This window comes from Balaenoptera musculus, chromosome 3 (genome assembly GCF_009873245.2).
Source record: "Balaenoptera musculus isolate JJ_BM4_2016_0621 chromosome 3, mBalMus1.pri.v3, whole genome shotgun sequence".
Classification (NCBI taxonomy): Eukaryota; Metazoa; Chordata; class Mammalia; order Artiodactyla; family Balaenopteridae; genus Balaenoptera; species Balaenoptera musculus.
Genome location: NC_045787.1, coordinates 110875498 through 110899239, shown reverse-complemented (window position 1 = coordinate 110899239; position 23742 = coordinate 110875498). Strand labels below are relative to the sequence as shown.

The 23742-nt window shown below is 36.0% G+C and overlaps 1 protein-coding gene across 8 annotated transcripts in view; it reads left to right on the top strand.

The window, feature by feature from the left end:
* The window catches only part of CDKL3 (cyclin dependent kinase like 3), a 51230-nt gene extending 27885 nt beyond the window's left edge, over nt 1-23345 (top strand). For 5 of the 8 annotated variants that reach the window (XM_036845937.1, XM_036845936.1, XM_036845935.1 and 2 more), the window contains exons 5-13: nt 5524-5636; nt 7744-7883; nt 13403-13491; nt 15646-15799; nt 15906-16234; nt 17349-17439; nt 18660-18822; nt 19637-19734; nt 22624-23345. In XM_036845937.1, the coding sequence (XP_036701832.1) occupies nt 5524-5636; nt 7744-7883; nt 13403-13491; nt 15646-15799; nt 15906-16234; nt 17349-17439; nt 18660-18822; nt 19637-19734; nt 22624-22692 (1246 nt within the window). In that variant the 3' untranslated portion in view covers nt 22693-23345. The other 3 variants (XM_036845938.1, XM_036845939.1, XR_005019211.1) reach the window with 3 other exon arrangements.
* Nucleotides 23346-23742: the final 397 nt, after the last annotated feature.

Sequence of the window (23742 nt, the reverse complement as noted above, 5' to 3'; positions counted from 1 at the left end):
TGTAAGTGATGAATTATTTTTCTCTTGCTGTTTTGAAGTTTTTCTCCACACTCACCCAGGACTTAGCCTCAGGAACAGGTAACTGGGGAAAATATGAGAAATACTGAAGTTTTCCTCTTGGGAATAAAGCCTTCTGACTGGGAGCTAGGGAAAAAGGAAGCCTGAAGTTCTTGGCTGGAACTGTGTAGGGAAGTGTCTTTGCCTTACTGAGCTAGAGTGGAGGAGGGAGAGAGTGGTCTTGATTCAAATACCACATAGTCATCTTTTTAAACAAATTTTCATAGATTTTCTCTTTTTTTAAATAATTAATTAATTAGGTTGCGCCAGGTTTTAGTTGCGGCACTTGGGTTCCTTAGTTGCGGCTTGCCAGCTCCTTAGTTGGGCATGTGAACTCTTAGTTGCAGCATGCATGTGGGATCTAGTTCCCTGACCAGGGATTGAACCTGGGCCCCCTGCATTGGGAGCTTGGAGTCTTAACCACTGTGCCACCAGGGAAGTCCCTTCATAGATTTTCTTGAATAGGTATTTCTTCATTTGCTGTTTGCCCTTAGGACTATTTCTAGAGGTTTTAATTATTGTGGGGGTTTTTTCATAATTTTCACCAGTTTCACTGGAGAGTAGGTCAGCAGATCTCCAAGTCCTTCCCCCACTGTTTGCCCTTAGGACTATTTCTAGTGGTTTTAATTATTGTGGGTTTTTTTTTCATAATTTTCAGCAGTCTCACTGGAGAGTAGGTCAGCAGATCTCCAAGTTCTTCCCCCATGTGATTCTTTTTAATCCTCCTCTTATTCCTGCATGTTATCCTAGGACTTACTCATACTTCAGATAATGGGGGAGCCCATTAAGATTAGCACTGCAATGACAATCAATTATATGTATTTTGTCTCCTATTGCTCTTTGAGAGACCTGCCTAGATAATTCTTTACAATTCTGCAGATAATGCCTTACCTTACCAAACTGAACTGTGAAAGTTCAGAACAAGCTGGGAAAAAGTGAACTTATTTGTGTAGGAGTGTTTTTAGTGCCTCTGTTAGAAGTGGAGGAGGTGAGTAGGAATTTCATACTGTAGGGAGAGTGCCTAAAAATACTTTACTTAAAACTTTGAAGGCAATAAGTTGGTTTTAATTTTACTGTTTCTCACTAAAACTTATAAATTTCTATTAAGTTCTTTTTTTTCTTTTCTTTTTTTCTTATTGGAGTATAACTGCTTTACAATGTTGTGTTAGTTTCTGCTGTAAGTTCTTAAAACTTGTGAAGTAAGCAAGCTTTTAAGTTCCTATTATCCAGTTTTTGTTGTAATGTGGACTTAACAAATTGTATACACCACAGTTAAGTCATTTGTTCCTTAAAATCATTATCTAGCAATACACACAGACACACAGACACACAAACAGACACACATCTCCTTCCTTTTAAACAGAAATAGGAACATACTATATATATTGTGTAGAATCTTGTTTTTTTTCTCTCTTTTAATTTTTTAAATTAATATACTTCACTTTTTTAGAGCAGTTTTAGGTGTATAGAAAAAGTGAACAGAAAGTACAGGGTTTCCCTATATCCCCTCTACCCCCACCCGCACAGCACAGTTTCCCTATTATTAACATCTAACATTAGTTTGGTACATTTGTTAGAGTTGATAAACCAATATTTATACATTATCATTAATTAAAGTCCATAGTTTATATTAATATTCAGTCTTTGTGTTGTGTTTCCTGTGGGTCTTGACAAATGTATAATGTCATGTATCTACCATTATGGTATCATACAGAATAGTTTCACAGCCCAAAAAATCCTCTGTGCTCTACTATTTTATCTTTCCCTCCTTTTCCCTGAACCCCTGTCAACCACTGATCTTTTAAATCTCTCTATACACTTGCCTTTTCCGGACTGTTGTATAATTGGAGTCATACATTATGCAACCTTTTCAGATGGCTTCTTTCACTTAGCAATGTGTATTTAAGGTTCCTTCATGTTTTTTATGGCTTGATAGCTCATTTCTTTGTAATCACTTAATATTCCATCATATGTATGTCTGACAGTTTGTTTATCCATTCACCTGATGAAAGATATCTTACCTGCTTTCAAGTTTTGGCACTTATGGATAAAGCTGCTATGAGCATTCATCTGCAGGTTTTTTGTGGACATAAGTTTTTCAACTCATTTGGCTAAATACCAAGGAGTGCAGTTTTTGCTGGATTGTATGGTAAGACTATGTTTGGCTTTGTTAGAAGCTGTCAAACTGTCTTCCAAAGTGGCTGTATCATTTTGCATTCCCAACAGCAATGAATGAGAGTTCTGTTGCTCCACGTCCTTACCAGCATTTGGTATTGTCAGTGTTTTAGATTTTAGCCATTCTAATAGGTGTTTGGTGGTATCTGTCTAATTATTGTTTTAATTTACAGTTCCCTGATGACATATGATGTTGAACATCTTTTCATATGCTTATTTGCCATGTGTATATCTTCTTTGGTGAGGTGTCTGTTCAGATATTTTGCCCAATTTTTAATTTGATTGTTTTCTTTTTTCTTTATTTATTTGGTTGCACAGGGTCTTAGTTGCAGCAAGTAGGCTCCTTAGTTGCAGCTCACCAGCTCCTTAGTTGTGGCTCAGCAGCTCCTTAATTGCAGCACGTGGGCTCCTTAGCTGTGCCATGCAAACTCTTAATTGCGGCATGCATGTGGGATCTAGTTCCCTGACCAGGGATCGAACCCGGGCCCCCTGCATTGGGAGTGCGGAGTCTTATTCACTGTGCCACCAGGGAAGTCCCTGATTGTTTTCTTATTATTGAGTTTTATTTGAGTTGTATATTTTGGATGCAGTTCATGCATGTGGGATCTAGTTCCCTGACCAGGGATCGAACCCGGGCCCCCTGCATTGGGAGTGCGGAGTCTTATTCACTGTGCCACCAGGGAAGTCCCTGATTGTTTTCTTATTATTGAGTTTTATTTGAGTTGTATATTTTGGATGCAGTTCATTTATCAGTTATGGGTTTTGAAAATATTTTCTCCAACTCTGTGGCTTCTCTTTTCAGTTTCTTAACAGTGTCTTTCACAGAGCAAAAGTTTAAAATTTTAATGATGTACTTCTTAGCCATTTTTTCTTTTGTGGATTATGCTTTTAGTATTGTATCTAAAACCTCATCACCAAACCCAGGGTCATCTAGATTTTCTCCTATATTATTGTCTAGAAGTTTATAGTTTTGCATATTACATTTAGGTCTATGATCCATTTTGAGTTAATTTTTGTGAAAAGCATAAGCTCTATGTCTAGGTTCATTTCTTCTTGCATATGGATTTCTAGTTGTTCCAGTATCACTTATTAGAAGGACTTTCTTTCCTGAATTGCCTTTGCTCCTTTGTCAAAGATCAGTTGAGCATATTTCTGTGAGTCTATTTCTGGGCACTCTATACTGTTCTCTTGATCTTTTTGTCTATTTTTTCACCAATATCACACTGTCTCACATACTGTAGCTTTATAGTACGTTTTGAAGTCAGATAGTGTCTTTCTTCTGACTTTGTTCTTTTTCAACATCATGTTGGCTTTTCTGGTTCTATTGCCTTTCCATATAAACTTTAGAATCAATTTATTGATATTCAAATTGGATTTTTAAAAATAAATGTATTTATTTATTTTTGGCTGCGTTGGGTCTTCATTGCTGCACGCAGGCTTTCTCTAGTTGCGGCGAGCGGGGGCTACTCTTTGTTGTGGTGCGTGGGCTTCTTATTGCGGTGGCTTCTCTTGTTGTGGAGCACGGGCTCCAGGCACGCAGGCTTCAGTAGTTGTGGTTTGCGTGCTGTAGAGCGCAGGCTCAGTAGTTGTGGTGCATGGGCTTAGTTGCTCCACGGCATGTGGGATCTTCCCGGACCAGGACTCGAACCCATGTCCTCTGCATTGGCAGGCGGATTCTTAACCACTGCGCCACCAAGGAAGTCCCCTCCAAATTGGATTTTGATTGGGATTGCGTTGAATCTATAGATCAAGTTGGGAAGAACTGACATCTTGACAATATTGAGTTTTCCTATCCATGAACATAGAATGTCTCTCCATTTATTACGTTTACATCTCCTCTGATTTCTTTAATGAATCTAGCTTTTTTCACTTGAGAGTTTATCTCAGAGATCACTTTATATTAACACATGCAGATAGACCTACCTTATTCTTTTTAACAACTGAGTAATATTTCATTGTGTGGTTGTACAAAAACTTACATAGCTATTCCCGTATTGATGGATGTCTAGGTTGTTCCCAATCTTTCTACTACAAACAGTGCTGCAGTGAAATTCTCTTATAATTTATCTTTGTGCACATGTGTGAGTAGATCTTTGGATAAGTTCTTAAGAATAAAGGTGTTTAGTCAAAAATATGTACATTTAAAATTTTAGTAGCTTTTGCCAATTTTCTTCCAAAGAAGTTGTTTAAATTTATACTCCCAGAGCAGTACATGTGAGTATTCATTTTCCATAGCCTCACCAACATAGCAGTTATCAAATTTTATAATTTTTGTCAGTTGGATCAGTGAAAAATAGATCTCATTATAGTGTTTATTTATAATTTCTTCTGAATGTGAGTTTGGGCATCTTTTTATCTATTTAAAAAACTGGGGCTTCCCTGGTGGCGCAGTGGTTAAGAATCCGCCTGCTGGGCTTCCCTGGTGGCACAGTGGTTGAGAATCTGCCTGCCAATGTAGGAGACACGGGTTCGAGCCCTGGTCTGGGAAGATCCCACATGCCGCAGAGCAACTAGGCCTGTGAGCCACAATTACTGAGCCTGTGCGTCTGGAGCCTGTGCTCCGCAACAAGAGAGGCCGCGATAGTGAGAGGCCCGCGCACCGCGATGAAGAGTGGACCCGCTTGCTGCAACTGGAGAAAGCCCTCGCATAGAAACGAAGACCTAACACAGCCATAAATAAATAAATAAAATTAAAAAAAAAAAAAAACTGATTATGTGGGGAAAAAAGCTTGAATTATGGATGACTCACAATTCATTAAGATAAATAAATGAAAGTAAGTGGTAAAATATTTAAGATTTTTAATTTTTACTTTCTAAGTACAAGATGATTTTAGTATTCAGCTATTCTATGTCATAAACCATTTATCATAATGCCCTTATATAAGTATTTCAAACAATTTTAGAATTATTAATTATTTTGGACTGCTACATGGCTTCTCATGCAATTTAAATATAAACTATTTAAGTTACTAATAAAACATGATAATATTTAATATATATCCTAAAGTTGCTATATGATATTGTAGTGAAAATTGATAAATGATACCACTTAACCATTCTGTTTTCTTTAGCCTTAACTTTATTTTAAAAGTTCTTTTTTAGGGAATTCCCTGGTGATCCAGTGGTTAAGACTCTGCACTTCCACTACAGGGGGCATGGGTTCAATCCCTGGATGGGGAACTAAGATCCCGCAAGCCCCACAGTGCAGCCAAAAAAAAAAAAAAAAGTTTTTTCAGAAAAGATGTTTTATATATTTTTCCATGAAAAGTGATTTATTCTTGTCTGTTTCAGACCTGTGGATATCTGGGCTTTGGGCTGTATGATTATTGAGATGGCCACTGGAAATCCCTATCTTCCTAGCAGCTCTGATTTGGATTTACTTCATAAAATTGTTTTAAAAGTAGGTAGGTATTACTGAAATATGCCATTAAATGCCTCAAATAAGTGTTTCCAGATCAATTCTGCTTGATTTTCAAATTTAGTGTTTTCTTTATAAGAACAGGGAAGCGTATTTTTTTGATAGATGGGAGTAGATGGATGCTTTGGGCTGATAAAAAAGGTAGAAAATTCTCCGTCTTTTTTTTTCTTAATATAAATTTATTTATTTATTTATTTTTGGCTGCGTTGGGTCTTTGTTGCTGCACGCAGGCTTTCTCTAGTTGTGGCGAGTGGGGGCTGCTCTTCATGGTGGTGCTCGAGCTTCTCATTGCGGTAGCTTCTCTTGTTGTGGAGCATGGGCTCTAGATGCATGGGCTTCAGTAGTTGTGGCACACGGGCTCTAGAGCACGGGCTCAGTAGTTGTGGTGCACTGGCTTAGTTGCTCCGTGGTGTGTGGGATCTTCCTGGACCAGGGATTGAACCCATGTCCCCTGCATTGGCAGGCGGATTCTTAACCACTGCACCACCAGGGAAGTCCCTCTCCTCTGTTTTTGCAAATAATATTTTTCTTTGCCGGGATGCAAATAGCTATGCCATGTTTTGATGGTTGATACTAAGAAAAATAGTAAAATAGAAACCTACTTCAGTTTGTCTGAAAGTTGTTTTAAAATTTTGGCTTCTACAAATATTTGCTTCTTTCAAAGAGGACTTTTTAAGTAATAGAGTTGATTTTGACGCTTTTTAAAAGTGTTTGGAGGACTTCCCTGTTGGCACAGTGGTTAAGAATCCACCTGCCAATGCAGGGGACACGGGTTCGAGCCCTCATCTGGGACGATCCCACATGCCATGGAGCAACTAAGCCCGTGCACCACAACTACTGAGCCTGCGCTCTAGAGCCCACAAGCCACAACTACTGAGCCCCGGCGCCACAACTACTGAAGCCCACACACCTAGGGCCCGTGCTCCACAACAAGAGAAGCCACCGCAATGAGAAGCCTGTCCACCGCAACAAAGAGTAGCCCCGACTCGCCACAACTAGAGAAAGCCCACGTACAGCAATGAAGACCCAACACGGACAAAAATAAATAAATAAATAAATAAATAAATTTATAATAAATAAATAAAAGTGCTTGGAAATAGAAAACCAATTATTTACCGAGAAAACTTTTTTTTAAACCACAGTAGATAAGCAGAGAGCTGATCTGCTTTGACTACCAAAACATTTTCATGGTTAGCATTGCTCATGGAGTTTCAAGGATTTTATATATATATACCTCTGAATGAGGAGCTTGAGGAGCCTTTTTTGTGGTGAGGAAGCTATACATAAACATGTAATTACAGGATCGTGAGAAAGGTACTGTGAACAACTATAAAAACTGTGAATCTGGGTAAATATTGATTAAAGATACAGTTCAGAGCCTTAAAACATCATACTTTTTTCTGTCATCTTTAAAGTTCTGGTTATGAGATTAATGTTAGAAGGACCTCTAGAGATGGTGGGATCAGTTTTGTTATTTTACAAATGAGGAAACCAAGGCACAGAAAAGGAAGATTTGCCCAAGGTCACAGAATTAGTTATAGCAGAACTAGTGCTAGAACTTAGCTCTCTCCACTCCTTTTTATAGTTCTTTCCATTCTACTACTACTCTATAGCCTTGTTTCTTCTTTGCAGGATTCCTATTTCTATATAATTTTAGTATTTTAGCTGTTTTGAGTAAGGCTTTGCTGATGAACACTTGCTAGTTAAACCATTTATATACCCTTATAGAAATACGTAAAAGTTTGAGTGCCTTTTCTGATGGCATTATATAATATGTCTTGTATTTTGGGAAAAGAATATGCACATGTGGTTTTTTTTTTGTTTTTTTTGTTTTTTTTGTTTTTTTTTTTGTTTTTTTTTGCACATGTGGTTTTATATTTTCTACTGCCTGTGTACTATCAATAGATTACTGGGGAAACTCACATTTTTTTATGCTGTATTCAGATAGTTCCTTGTTCAACTTTAAAAAATTAAAAGAACTTAACTGTTACTCTCCCTTTTTAGTAATTTAATGCAGACTACATAACAATTTATTATTTTGATTATAGAATAATTTCCCTGTTTTCTTATGTATATATTTTTTCTCTTTTCAGGCAATTTGACACCTCACTTGCAGAATATCTTTTCCAAGAATCCCATTTTTGCTGGGGTGGTCCTTCCTCAAGTTCAACACCCCAAAAATGCAAGAAAAAAATACCCAAAGCTAAATGGATTGTTGGCAGATATTGTTCATGTATGTTAAGAGATTAAGGACTTATTCTGGGAAATTTGCATAAATTATAATACAGTTTTAGGATATTACTTTAATGAAATTCCAAAAGGATTCATGAAGTAATGTTATCTGTTAAAAGTTACTATATTCCTCTGTCTTTATGTCTTAAGTTCAGAGAAATTAAAAGTCACAGACTGTTAGAAATGAAAGGCCCCTGGGGTAATCCTGTCTATTATTTTTTGTTTATCCCAATTTTATTGATAATTAGGGATAAACTGGAAAATTTTAAGGACTTACCATGTTTATCAACACCTCTTAACAGCCAGTCTTCCTAGCAATCTACCCAAGGGATTTGTTCCTTGTACAGTGGTATTCTAAGGTATGCACAAGGCATTCGCAGCTGCAGTTTTAATGTTGTTTGAGGATACACCAGTACCAAAATTCAGGTTGAATCGGAGGAAGCAAAAACATTATATAGCACTTTTAAGTTAGTTTAAAATTTAAATTTTATTTTGAACTACATAATAAATATACCAGCATACTTAGTACAAAATTCAAAATGTGAGAGTTACTTGCTTCTATTTTCTCTTTCCAGCCAATTTCCTTTCCCAGGGTCAACTAAGGTATCTTGTTTCCAATGTACAGCCCTTAAAAAAAGTGGTTACCTAAATTTCAAAGCAAGTATAGTGTGGTGTTTATAAGAAGGGGCTCTGGATTCACATGAACTTTGTTTAAAACCCAGCTCTGTCACTAATTAGCTCTGTAAACTTGAGCAAGTCAATCTCTGTGCCTCAGTTTACTGGGCTATAAAACAACATTAACAATATTTATTTTCTGGAGCTGGAGGATTAAATGAGGTAATGGTAGAAATATTCTCAGCACAGAGGCTTGAATAAGCTGTCAACAAATGTTGTTAATGTTAACTGTTGTTGCTGTTATTTAGATAAAACTAAACATATGACATGTAACATCTAAAGACTATTATCAAAGGAAGAAGGTTGTTTTCTTTGGTACTTGGAAAGAACTAGAGTTTATTAAAGGATAAGACTTGTTTACTACATTTCACTTTAATTTCTTTCTTTTTTCATGTCATAGTTTTGATCATACAAGGAATACATAATGATCATAAGAAAAATAGGAATACTTGATAAACAGTGAGGAGAAGTTAAGATTTTCCCAGCCCCACAATCCAGGAACAATTACTATTAACATTTTGGTTTATATACTTCTGGGCTTTTCCCAACCAACTACATGCATAGAAGTTTATGCTTTTTAAAAGGTATCATACTTTACACACTGCTATGTAACCTGTTTATTTTCACTTAGCAGTATATTTTAAGCATACTAGCATGTCAGTAAATATGGAGCTACATCATAATTTTAGGGCTTACATAGTGTTTCATTGTATGACTGTACTATAGTTTATTTAACTTATCTTGCAATTTGGACATTTGTTTTCAGGTTTTTTCTCTCACTATTGGTAAAGTTGCTACAGTGAACATCTTTTATATGTCTTTATGAACTTGTATTGTTTGCTTGGGATAAATTCCTAGAAGTGTGACTAGTGGACGAAAGGGTTTACACTTTTTAGGACTTTTGATATATTTTGCTATTTTTTTCTGCAGAAAGGTTTCATTAATTTATACTCAAGTAGCACTGGATATAAATCTCCATTCTCAATCTAACATTGAATATTATAATTTTTTTATTTTTAAATTTTATTTATTTATTTTTGGCAGCATTGGGTCTTCGTTGCTGTGTGCAGGCTTTTCTCTAGTTGTGGCAAGTGGGGCTACTCTTCATTGTTGTGCGTGGGCTTCTCATTGCGGTGGCCTCTCTTGTTGCGGAGCACGGGCTCTAGGCGCATGGGCTTCAGTAGTTGTGGTGCATGGGCTCAGTAGTTGTGGCTCTCGGGCTCTAGAGCGCAGGCTCAGTAGTTGTGGCTCACGGGCTTAGTTGCTCCGCAGCATGTGGGATCTTCCCGGACCGGGGCTCGAACCTGTGTCCCCTGCATTGGCAGGCGGATTCTTAACCACTGCACCACCAGGGAAGTCCCAGAATATTATAATTTAAAAAATATTTGCCAACTTAATAAACTAGAAATAAAGTACCTTTCTTAAAATTGCACTTAGGTCGTTAACAGGAAAGTTGGACGTTTTACTAATATTAATTGGTCATTTGTATTTCTTATTTTAAGAATCCTTAACCTATTTGTCATTTCAAGTATCTTTTTATATTGATTTGCAAAATAATAAACATATTAGTCTTTTGTTGTATATTTTATAACTACTTTTTTTCAACTTGAATAATCTGGTGATTTGGAACGCCACATTTATCATAGACAAAATGCTTATACATGCTTGGGTCTGTTTCTATTTTGTTGATTTCTCTCTTTATTCTAGTACAGATACAGTTTTGATTGATTACTGTAACTTTAAATACATCTTTTTGGTTTTTGGCTGCACCACGTGGCTTGCGAAATCTTAGTTCCCCAACCAGAGATTGACCCCAGGCCCCAGCAGCGAAAGCGCCGAGTCCTAACCACTGGACCACCAGGGAATTCCCTAAAATACATCTTTTTTTTTTTTTTTTAATTTATTTATTATTTATTTATTATTTTATTTTTGGCTGTGTTGGGTCTTCGTTGCTGTGCGAGGTCTTTCTCTAGTTGCGGCAAACGGGGGCCACTCTTCATCGCGGTGCGCGGGCCTCTCCCTGTCGCGGCCTCTCTTGTTGCGGAGCACAGGCTCCAGACGCGCAGGCTCAGTAGTTGTGGCTCACGGGCCCAGTTGCTCCGCGGCATGTGGGATCCTCCCAGACCAGGGCTCGAACCCGTGTCCCGTGCATTGGCAGGCAGACTCTCAACCACTGCGCCACCAGGGAAGCCCCCTAAAATACATCTTAATACCTGGTGTAGAGCATGTATTTTTTTCCTAGATTAAAATTTTTTAAACAATTTTATTGTGGTATAATTTCTGTACGGTAAACTATATGTACTTCAGGTGTATAATTTGATGAGTTTTGATAGATGTAAACACCTGTGAAACCACCACTACAACCAAGATACCTAACATTTCCATCATTCCCCAAAATGTCCTTGCGTCCTTTTGTAATCCATCCTTCCCTTCATTCCTATCCCCAGATAACCACTGATTTACTTTGTCACTATAGTTTACATTTTCTAGAATAGTCTACAAATGGAATCAAACAGTATATACTCTTTTATGTCAGGCTTCTTTAACTCAGCATTGTAGTCCAGAGATTCAGTTCATGTTTTTGTGTGTATCAGTAGTTTGCTCCTTTTTATTGCTGAGTAGTATTACATTGTATGGATATATCACAATTTTTTATCTATTCTCCTATTTTGGGTTGTTTCCTCTTTTTGGCTTTTACAAATAAAATTGCTATTAACATTCACTTATAAGTCTTTGTGTAGATGTGTATTTATATTTTCGGGGGGAACTGCCAGTCTGTTTCTCAAAGTATGGTATTTTACATTTTCCAAACTAGGGCAAGTATTTAAATTTTGTGAATTATATTATTCACAGAAAGAATATTTATCTGCTTCTAATAGGCTATGACCTTTTAGCATTTTTCTTCCTAAGTTTTGTTGTTGGATAACTATTATGTTCTAAAATAAGCACATATTTTTAGCTAGTTGCAGTCTTAAGGATCTGAATATTCCCACATCATAAAGATGATAATGAACTCAGTTTTACTTTGTGAGTCAACTTTTTTTTAATTGTGGTAAAAAACACATAACATATAATCTATCCTCTTACCAAATTTTAAAATGTACAGTACAATGTTGTTAACTATATTCACATTGTTGTATAGCAGATCTCTACAACTTTTTCTGTGAATCAATTTAAACATACACCTTTTGAAATAAACAAAAGTGTAATATTGTATGCAATTACTTTGGATATTCTGGACTTTAACTATCTTTTCTATTTATGAGATCTTAGACAAATTACTTGTCCTCTCTGGGCCTTAGTCTTTTCATCTGTACAATGAGGATAGTAATACTACCCACCTTGTAGGATTGTTGTTGGGATCAAGTAATAGGAAAAGGCTAGATAGAGTGTTGTATGGCACATAGTAAGCATAAATAAAAGTTAACTATTATTAGTATGTTTTGCCTTCTTTTAGAGGAAGAATGAATATTATAAGGCAAATAGATTTTATTCAAATTCTATATTTAATATTTTGATTAGAGAAATGTGTTCTATTTATAATTATATATAGATTCATTATGTGCATCTTATTATCCAAAACTCTTTTTTAAAATAAATTTTTTTAAATTAATTAATTAATTAATTTATTTATTTATGGTTGTGTTGGGTCTTCGTTTCTGTGCGAGGGCTTTCTCCAGTTGCGGCGAGTGGGGGCCACTCTTCATCACGGTGCGCGGGCCTCTCACTATCGCGGCCTCTCTTGTTGCGGAGCACAGGCTCCAGACGCGCAGGCTCAGTAGTTGTGGCTCACAGGCCCAGTTGCTCTGCGGCATGTGGGATCTTCCCAGACCAGGGCTCGAACCCGTGTCCCCTGCATTTGCAGGCAGACTCTCAACCACTGCGCCACCAGGGAAGCCCCTAAAATAATTTTTAAAAATTTATTTATTTTATTTATTTTTGGCTGCATTGGGTCTTCGTTGCTGTGCGCGGGCCCTCTCTAGTTGCGGCGAGCGGGGGCCACTCCTCGCTGTGGTGCGCGGGCCTCTCACCGTGGTCGCTTCTCCTGCTGCGGAGCACAGGGTCTAGGTGTGCGGGCTTCAGTAGCTGTGGCACACAGGCCTCAGTAGCTGTGGCACGCGAGCTTCAGTAGCTGTGGCACGTGGGCTCAGCTGCTCCGCAGCACGTGGGATCTTCCTGGACCAGGGCTTGAACCCGCATCCCCTGCATTGGCAGGCAGACTGTTAACCACTGTGCCACCAGGGAAGCCCCTTATACAAAACTCTTACTTCCATTGTCTCTTTTTGTTTTGTGGGGGTTTTTTGGTTCTCTACTCAGTTGAAGTCCTCCCAAGTTAGGGAAACAGAAAAGAGCTGTTCTGATAATGGGTTATAGAAAGATTTGGGGCTTGGATATTTGTGAAACTGTTTTATGCCATAGAAAGAGCACTGGGTTGGTAATCAGACAATATGAATTAAAATTCTAGTTTGGCAAATCACTAATCATGCTTCTAGTTCTGTAAAATGGAAATGATAATCCATGAACTTTCCACTTTACAGGGCTGATAAGAGGATCAAAATGAGCTAATTAATTCCTGCTAATTCCAGCAGAAATAGACCGACTTCTGTTTTGGCTAGAATCACAGGACATTTAACCTGTAATAATGCCTTACAAGTACAAATTTCTTAGGGAAATAAGTGGTCAGAACTCACTGTCAGAAATTCCTGAGGTCTAATTCCATCTTTTCAAGAACTCTTTTAGCTCTGGGTAATTAATTACACCTACATTTGTGAAATAAATTTAACATTTACCTTTAGGAGCCCTGTTAAGAGTTTGTTTAACATAGAATCTTTTTTCATTTTCTAGGCTTGTTTACAAATTGATTCTGCTGAGAGGATATCATCTACTGATCTTTTACATCATGAGTATTTTACTAGAGATGGATTTATTGAAAAGTAAGCATTTTGAGTGAGTGTGGACTTTTTCATGTTTTATGTTAGGATGTTTTACTAGCATGAAAATTGCTATGTAGGTTAATGTTACACAACAGAAGAATTCAATTTATCAAAAACTTACTGAGTTTCTGTATTGACTAAGTATATGGTAGACTTACAGGTGTCATGGTGAAAATTCTAATAATAAAAAAAAGTGTACATAACATTCATTACACAGTTACTATGTCCTAGGCAGTGTGCTAAGCTCTTCACATGCATTTTCAATTCTCATTATAGGCCAGAGATAACATTAAATAAACAATCAATACTTTCTAGATTTGTTTCCATTTAGACCTCTGACTCAGAATAGTCCAGTTTTTCCTCTCTGATAACATCTCTGATCTATATATTACAATTAGCATTCATTTCCCAGATGATTTTTTTTCTCTGCTTTACTTATTCTCTGTTGCAGTTCCTGTTGTTTTATTCTCCCCACCAAACTGGAAGTTCCTTGAAGACAGGGACCATGCCTCTTAAAGCCTGTCTCTGTCTCACATTGTATCTAAAATATATAATGACAATGTAGATTCATAAGTCAGCCATGCTTTTTAAAAAAACACACCACTTTCTATTTGGGCTTTGAAAGAAACAGGAAAACTTTCTCATTAATTGCAAAATCAATCAGTTTGCCTTTGGATATGAGGTCACAAACATGAATATTAATTAAAAATGTGATGGAGTTAAGATCAGGCATAGAAAAGACCAGGACCTCCATTGAAGATAGACCAAAATAGAAAAAGGCAAAGAAAAGGGAATCTTTGAGAGTAACTAGAACTTCAGGCATTTCAGGAATTTTAATCTAAAAAAAGAGAAGATATATTAAAAGTGCCATTGATAAGAAGGGTCAGTTATTGAATAAAAAAATTGCTTCCTATCAATTCTGCATAGACTAATTTGATTTCTCTTGGGTATTTAGATATTAGGTTTTTACTATTATGGGGTGAAAGTTCTTGAGTTCCAATAATAGAAGCCTCAGAAAATGTTTGGGGGAAGACCTTTTACTTGGATAAGAGGCCTCTTTTTTTCACGGACCTTCTGCAATGCAAGGAAGTTTTAACAGAAATGTGCCATTTTCTTATTCAGCCAAACTAATGATACTGGTTATTCATCTCCTCACACTACCCTTTACTATAATTCTAGGGAAGAATTCATTCATGGTAGAATTCATTCAGTCCCAAACTGATGGCAGTAGCTGCTTCAAGGAGGGAAACTGTGCAACTCCGGGAGAGGGGTGGGAAGGAGACTTTTCGGTATAACCTTTTGAGTTTTGAGCCATGTGAATGGATTTTCTATTAAAAAATAAATAACTTTAAAAAAGCCTAACTAAAACCAAAACAATCTCCCTTCAATTTTTTTTTTCTTTAATAAATAAATTTATTTATTTATTTATTTTTGGCTGTGCTGCGTCTTCGTTTCTGTGCTAGGGCTTTCTCTAGTTGCGGCGAGCGGGGGCCACTCTTCATCGCGGTGCGCGGGCCTCTCACTATCGCGGCCTCTCTTGTTGCGGAGCACAGGCTCCAGATGCGCAGGCTCAGTAGTTGTGGCCCACGGGCCCAGTTGCTCCGCGGCATGTGGGATCCACCCAGACCAGAGCTCGAACCCGTGTCCCCTGCATTTGCAGGCAGATTCTCAACCACTGCGCCACCAGGGAAGCCCCTCCCTTCAATATTGATGTATTCTATTACATTTTGTTCTGAAAATATTTCTCTAGAGTAAATTTTAGAAACTAGTTCATCTTTTAAGTCCTGTTACTTTGAAGAACCACAAAAGGGACAAAGTGGCCTGAGTCTTCCTTGAAAAGAATAGTATATTTATCAAAATTAAAAACAATGCTTTTATGAAGTAAACTTTGCATCAAAAAAGGAATCTAATTCATATAAGTCTATGTTGTAAAAGTTTTATTAATAGTAGATTACCATGGAAAAATTTTAGAAAGATGTATCTTTACCAGGAAACAATTTGTATTAGGTAAATATTGTGCCATCTCTTGGCATGCATTACTGATAACTTATTTATGCTGTAGCTCAAATGCAAATTAATTGATTAGAAAGTTTTTTAAAGATAAAATACTCTATCAACATAAATAAAAGTATTTGATATTGCTTGTTTTATCAGATTCATACCAGAACTGAGAGCTAAATTGCTACAAGAAGCAAAAGTCAAATCATTCATAAAGCCAAAAGAGAATTCTAAAGAAAATGAATTTATGAAAGATGATAGAAAAACAATTTATACTAATACACTGCTAAGTACTTCAGTTTTGGGAAAGGTAAAAATTGGTCTTCTTTTTAGCCAGTATAACTATTTTATAGTTAGTACTCTAATGATAAAAATAACTGTTCTCCTGACTCAGATTTTGGATGTATCTATTCTAGGAAATGGAAAAAGAGAAAAAGCCCAAGGAGATCAAAGTCAGAGTTATTAAAGTTAAAGGAGGAAAAGGAGATATCTTAGAACCAGAAAAGATAGAGTGTGAAGGTCGACATTGTCAACAGGATGCAGTTGAAATTGCTCATACTATGTCTCAAGATATAAAACCTGTAATCAGTGAACCACCAAACCCTGTCAATCCCAGCCCTAACTCTATGGGCATGAAAGACGATCCACATGCTGGAAGTAGTATGGTGATGCCACCCATCAATCTAACTAGCAGGAATTTGATGGCTTCAAATCCTAATTCAAATCTCTCCCACTACAATTCAAGGTGAGTTTTAACAGAAAAGAAACAGAAGGTAATGGACCTAAGTAATACAGTGTTTTTATATAATGGTATTTCAAAGAATCAACTTTGTAGTGTCTATATATAAACTGAATTTGAAGGTATATTGAAATTATAATCATATAATGGGCCATTACTAAGTGCTTCGTATGAATGCTACAGAAGAAATAACTTTTCTTGGCTATCTAGGTGTTTAGTTTTTCACTAATGCTGTTTGGAAAAACCTCATTAAAAAAAAAAGACCCTCAGAAAAATTACTTCCCATTTGAAGAGAAAAATGTAGTGTGACCTCAGTTTTGGTATTGATGTGCCTTTGAATAATAAAGTAAGCTTTATTTTCGTATCATAGCAAATTGTCTAAATGGAGAAAAGATAGTTGAAAATAATCGTGTGTAGTCAAGTAGCTTTTCAAGGTCAAATTTTGGGAGAAAAACAGCATATTGGACCGATTTTAGATTTAACTACTAATACAGATTGAGAGACTGGTACCATGAGTCTGGTTAATCAACGGCAGTGTAACGGATGACAGGGGTCTTCCTAGCAAGGCATCAGGGCCCATTCTAAATTTAGGGAAATTACTATGGCTCTAGTTGGGGAAGGAGGCTTAGTTCAGTTATCCTAAGCCAATCCTAACAGACTGATTTGGGCTATAAGTTGTGAAGCTTAGTGGTCTGCAGAGGTGGCAAGTGGACATGTCTGTACAACAGAATATAGACAGCAGGTGTCCAATCGTTCTTGAGGTGACTCCTAAACCATGGTTGCAATAACCATAGTTACAAACTAGCCTTGGTCAGACAACTCGGAAGTTCATGAACACAGTAGTTAAGAGATCCAGGTTCAGAACAGACAGAAGGGACCAAGTAGGCCAGCTGGAGTAACCTTACAACATGGTTGTCACCACTGATGTTAGCCATGAGTGAGTTGTTCTCTGCTCTGTTTTCACCTCTTTACTTAGAGCAATTGGTACTTAAGGACTAACAGTTGCATTTTCGCACTTATTGTTCAAATAGTAGGCTACCATGGTATAACATCATTATTGAAGCTAAAACAGAAGCACTTCTGGGAAGTTCTAATAACTTCTCATTTTTTTAAATAATAGGTTAACTGAAAGAGCAAAAAAGAGACGTACTTCTTCACAATCTATTGGACAAGTTATATCTAATAGGCATGAGGATGCAGGTCCCACTCAAGTAAGGCAAGAAGCTTGTCATTAAAATATGGCCTCTTTCAACATTATCCCCCCACCTTCTGTCATTTTCTCTATGTTTGGGGCTCTAACATTTTTTTTAACGTGCTTTTAGTTTCCTTTTTTTTTTTTCCTGAGGTGAAAATAGGTCATCATTTCCTTAGTGCTTTCACAATTTTTATTTCTTATAACTTGATTTGTGTATTTAATGTGTGACTTGGGAAAAGAAGGTAAGCTTTTCACCTTTAAAAGTCACAAGACTGGACTTCCCTGGTGGTCCAGTGGTTAAGACTCAACACTCCCAGTGCAGGGGCCGGGGTTCGATCCCTGGTTAGGGAACTAGATCCTGCATGCTGCAACTGAAGAAAAAAAAAAGATCCCGCATGCCGCAATGAAGACCTGGCGCAGCCAAATAAATAAATAAATATGTTTTAAAAAGTCACAAGACTTTTTGGTTTTTCACTTCCAAGAAATGATTTTAATATCTTACTTTTTAGATTAAGAGCAATTACCAAATAAATACATCTTATCACAAGAAAACATAATCAATGTAGTTCATTTCCTCATTTTTCACATAGGAAAATAGTTCAATTAAAAATTGAAGCACAGTGTTATTTATAATAATAAAACATTGAAAACAACACAAATCCATCCAAGAGCAAGTGACTGGTTAAGTACGTTAAAGTACATCCACACAGTGGGATACTACGCATTACATTGTGGAAGAGTGTTCATTAACCTAGGAAAGTTTCTATCATCTGTTGTCAAGTGAGCAAAAACAGGTAACACAAAAGTTTTTCCAGAATGCTGAGTTCACAAGTAATTTTTTCCTTTGGGTTTTCCCAGTGTCCAGAGCACATCATTTTGTAAATAGAAAAATAAGTTATTAATAAAACGAACTGAAGCAATTTGTCCAAAGTCAAAATGCAATGAATAGGATCAAAAATTAAAAGTTGAGACTGTGGTTCTTATGATCAAGACTATTCTCAGCATATTGAATATGCTAGAAAAAGTTTACTTTATAAAATTTTTATTGGAGTTTGATCTGTTTATATGTTTGATGGTATTCTCTTCTACTTCTTACTTATTAAAATAACCTTGCAAAGATAGTTATTTTTATGCCTATCTTATACCATCCAAATGGCTGGCATTTGTAGGCTTGTCATTCAATAAGCAGTTACATACCTTTCTTCAAATTAACTCTTGTTTATTTGTTTTTTTTAGAGCCAAATGGAGAAGGGTGTGTTTAATGAGCGAACAGGTCAAAGTGACCAAATGGCAAATGGAAACAAAAGGAAGCTGAATTTTTCCAGAACTAACAGGAAAGAATTCCATTTCCCAGAATTGCCTTTCACAATACAGTCAAAGGAGATGAAAGGAATGGAAGGTACATATTTGTTGCATAGCTTTGGAAATCTACAGACTTAATCTTTTACAAGACCTTTTTTGGTAATATAACTTAGATGTTATAATGTGATTTAGGTAGAAAGGAGTATATTGCTATGCAAAATATTTTCAGCTGATGAAAAATTTTCCCCCATAGTCAAATAATGGGTAAGACTTAAAGGAGATAACTTTAAAAAAGGGTTAAGAAAACTTTAAAAGTAAAATTTTCATTAGCTCAATTTTGTTGGAATGTTAGAACAGTATTTGAGGAAGGTGTTTTTGGTTTAGTATATGACCTGGGGTAAATCAGTTTCCTCTGTTTCTCTGTGATAACTTGCCCATATAATAGGAGGAATGATATGTGTGCTTCAGGCATCCAAGGATTTAGTAGATTAAGATTTATAACAAGTACTGAGCTCATAAAATGAAACTCATTTTTTTGCAGTGTTATTATTATGTTTCTTTGAAGAACAGTGACACCTTGTGAAAAGATAATATAAGAGCAAGAAAATAGTACTTGCATAGCTCAAGAGGAATTATCTGATCCACTTAACAGTTATACTCAGAATTTTATAAATAAATGTCCTCTTTATTTAGAGGACAGACTGGTAGACTGTTAGTAAAATTATATAACAAATCATTTATATTTGGCACATCATACCATTACAACTCATGATTTGTTCAGTTCCTTTATAATAAACTCAGAAACTGACTTTAGTGGATATCAGAATTTCCATTTAAAACTGTTGAAAAGGAAAGTAAAATTTCAAGGTAGGAGTAACAAGTTCTCATTGTTGTATATATTTTTGCAAAAGTTAAACAGATAAAAGTGCCGAAGAGGGAATCAAAGAAAACAGATTCATCTAAAATACCAACTTTACTTAATGCAGATCAATATCAAGAAAAACAAGAGGTAAGACTTTTTAAAAAAAAATTTTTTTATTTATTTATTATTTTTGGCTGTGTTGGGTCTGCATTTCTGTGCGAGGGCTTTCTCTAGTTGCGGTGAGTGGGGGCCACTCTTCATCGCGGTGCGCGGGCCTCTCACTATCACGGCCTCTCTTGTTGCGGAGCACAGGCTCCAGACGCGCAGGCTCAGTAGTTGTGGCTCACGGGTCCAGTTGCTCCGCGGCATGTGGGATCTTCCCAGACCAGGGCTCAAACCCGTGTCCCCTGCATTGGCAGGCAGATTCTCAACCACTGCGCCAACAGGGAAGCCCAGACTTTTTTATTTATAGCTTTTACTAAGTAATGCTGTTTAGAACCCTTGACTTAGTATATAATTTTAGTTATTACCGTTGGAAAGTCAGATAAAAATTCATAATTGTGTAATCTTTGACCTCTAGAAACAGAACTAAAATTTCCTAGAATAATCAATTATGAAAGTTTTTTAAAGGTTATTTTTTGAGGGTAGTAAATATGAACTCTCATTTGAATGTTGAGTGATTGAATATATGGTACCCAGGGAAAATAGAATGTGTGTCATGTGTACTACCCAGTGGTGGGTAAACCATGCCAGAGGAAAGGAATAATGGTATAAACATAGGATTATACTGGCCACAAGAACATATGTATTTTGTCTTTGGCCTTTTTCTTCCTGTTCTTTTGTCCAATTTACTCCCCCATCTCTGCTCTCTACTTACTGTCCTGTTTTCAAAGATTTGCTCTCAGCTATCAGATAATCTTGAATTTTATTTGGGAATCTTGAAGCCATCAACATCTAAATGAATACTCTTTAAAGGTACTCTTTTAAGGGAAAGGGATTATGCTGAGCACCCACTGAATTAAATTATATTGACAGCCTTCGATCCTGTACACCTGTGAGGTCATTAACTTTGTTATCTCAGTTTCTTATTTTCTAAATAAAATTGACTACATTTTTATTCATGATAAAATTAGTACATACTTCCTAAGGAAATTTGAAGAAATTAGAAGATAGAAACTTTGATCTGAAATTATGTAAGAAGGTATTTTAACTAAGTCTATTCAATCTCTGCAACATTCAGGTAAGAGTTATCAGACACTGTTAGATATATTTTCACAGTGACATTTATGCCTTATTCCTGGCCTAGAACTTGTTAACAACTCCACAATCAACTTTGCAGAAAAGAAATATTTTCTAGGTAGAACAAGAAAGGCGTTAATGGCCATCTTTTAGTTTGTTATGAAAAGTAATAAAGTGGCTTTAAACTTTTAAACCTGGGTCACAGCATGTTGAACAGCACACCATTTGCACATTTTTTGAATGATTGGGTGAGTTAGGGCTCTTGAGTTTGGGCAGACTAGTAATGTGCTACATGTGTTTATCCTACTGTCCTATGAGAGCCCCCAGAACTAAAATTACATTTTAATGCAGGAAGAAAGGAACTCTTAAGACAGTTCTGTCATTTTAAAAATACAAAAGTAAGTAGGAAAGGAAAACCCCTTTTTGTACATATGGTGTAGAACTCCTGAAAAGACGATCTTTTTAAGAGTAATGTTGAAACAGTTGTAGTTGTTAGAAATATCCAGAAGTCGTCAGTGATGGTTGTAGTTTATTTGTACTAATCATTAAAATGCAGTTCTGACAAGCGACTGAAATTGCATGTAAGACTGGTTCAAATGCTTTTAATAAATTAATGTCAGAATTAAGAAAATTTCCTAAATTTCGAGTTGGTAGTTTGTTAATTTAGAGCATGAGAGAATATGACATGTTTTAAAACACTAAGATAGGGAATGGCAACTTATTTGTTCTATTCATTGATTTGTTTTTGAATTACCAAATCACATCCAGGCACTTCCCAGTTAATAGTATATACATGAACTGAATAGACTCTGTGACCTAGAGAGAAATTCTAATAACTGCTGATGAGTGAGTTAGGCAAGAGAGAAGAGTCCATAGAAAAGCCACCTTCAGTTTTGTCTCATGATGATAATAAGGAATACTTTGCTAAATAGTCTTCCTGTACCTTATAAAATAACCCCCAGGTGCAAATTATAAGTACTTATCTGTGGCTGTATTTCCTTAGCCAAAGACTCACCATTTCCTCCATTAAGGTCCTGTTTTTATTTACTTTTTAGAATACAGGAAATGCACAAACTGAAAGGAAGAAGAACCTGCCAGATGTAGAGTAGAAAATGCAGCAGCTGAAAATTAAGGGAATCCCAGAATCACTGTATGGTTAAAAAAAAATCCTTTTTATTAATATTACATACACAAAAATGCTGACTAGAGAATTCTACAGATATATCGTAAATCCTGTGTAGTTATGTGTATACTCACCTATATTTGTTTTTAAATTTATTAATCTTTAGATTATTCATGTTTTCTTAATTTGAACATTAATTTATAAAAACTTCCTGACTGGTACATCCTAATAAAACTACAGCTTATGTTAAGTCATATAATTTTATTTGATGACCTGTTATCTCAGTCATGTTTGATTAGTGGTCATTCTTAGCTTTGGTTCAGAACTTTATAATTATAGATGGAAAAGTTTCTAAATGTGTAATAAAGTGAGATCCCAATGTCTGGGAGCACCAAACATTTCTGAGCAAACAGATACACTTGATAAGCATGAAACGTGGGTTTGGTTTCACACTGGATGTTCTGGAGCAGTATTTAAACATCATGAAGGTTGTTTAAAAGGATGGAAATTGAGCAAAGCATTGAAGCAAATCTTTTGGCTTGACCAGCATATTTATCAATTAGTAGTTTATATAGAATATATTGTTACATATAATTTAACATTAATACAGGCAAGGTTTTGGCAACATGTATTTACATTCTTATCCCACTTATTGGCTTGGTTTCTAATTTTAGGGTGGAGATGGCCATTGTAAGGGGAAGAATTTGAAGAGGAACAGATTTTTTTCTGGTAGTGTCTTTTAAATCTTAAAAATACAAATTGACAAGTCTTCCCTTTTAATTTTATGTACAATAGAAATGTAACATGAGCTGTTAAGACAGCAATTCGTTGGTATCATCATCCAACTTTGTTTTGCTAGCAAACCATTCACTGTTTTCTTCTTTCTTTCTTCTAAGAATTCTGCTGATGTGATATCTTGATTTGGAATTAAAAAGTCGTCTACTCTCTGCCTGCTTCTTTACTTGCTGTGATTACTGAGTAGGTAACACGTCCTGTCACATGACACACACCGTATTTATACTGATCTCTGCCCTCTGCTAGTCACATAGCCTAAGTGTCAGTTATTTCCTAGAATGCTCAGGCTTCCTGAAGTGAGTTCTCAATGAAATATCTGACATTTTTCTAAAAGCAGTTCATTACTATTACATGATTACATAGCTGACTAACATGTTCTGTTATAATATTTATAACATAATATTTATAAAGTATCAGAAAATTATATGGTGTTTAAATATTAATTTTTTTTATCCCTTTCAACAACTGCCAGCACTCTTCCAGTTTCCTAGTTCAGTCTGATAGTGCCTTTTATGTGGTACAAACTTTTTCTATTTATGTATGACCCAGAAGAGGTATACTACCAAAATTCTTGATTGTCATATTTTTCAAAAAACAATAAAGTGGGATTATCTGGTATTTTACAAGCACTCTGCCTGATTTTGTATTTACTAAATAGACATGAAAAACAAAGGAAACATAATTTCCTTTGTTTGATAATTTGATAATTTGATAGTTTGATAATTTCTTGTGATCTCTTTTCAACTCATTAAAAGGTTGATTAAAATTAACAGCTCAGATTATTATATATGACATATCTTTCTAACAGACTCCCTGTTAGCTTTAGTAACTAATCTCATCCAGGGAAATTAAGAGTTGTTCCTGTGGTGGGTTCAGTAAATATAGGTCTGCCCATTGCCTATTGCATTTATATATTTGTTGATCCTTACATCAAAGGATTGTCCTTTTTTTTCAATTTCTACAAAAATGCCTGCTGGGATTTTGACTGGGATTGTGTT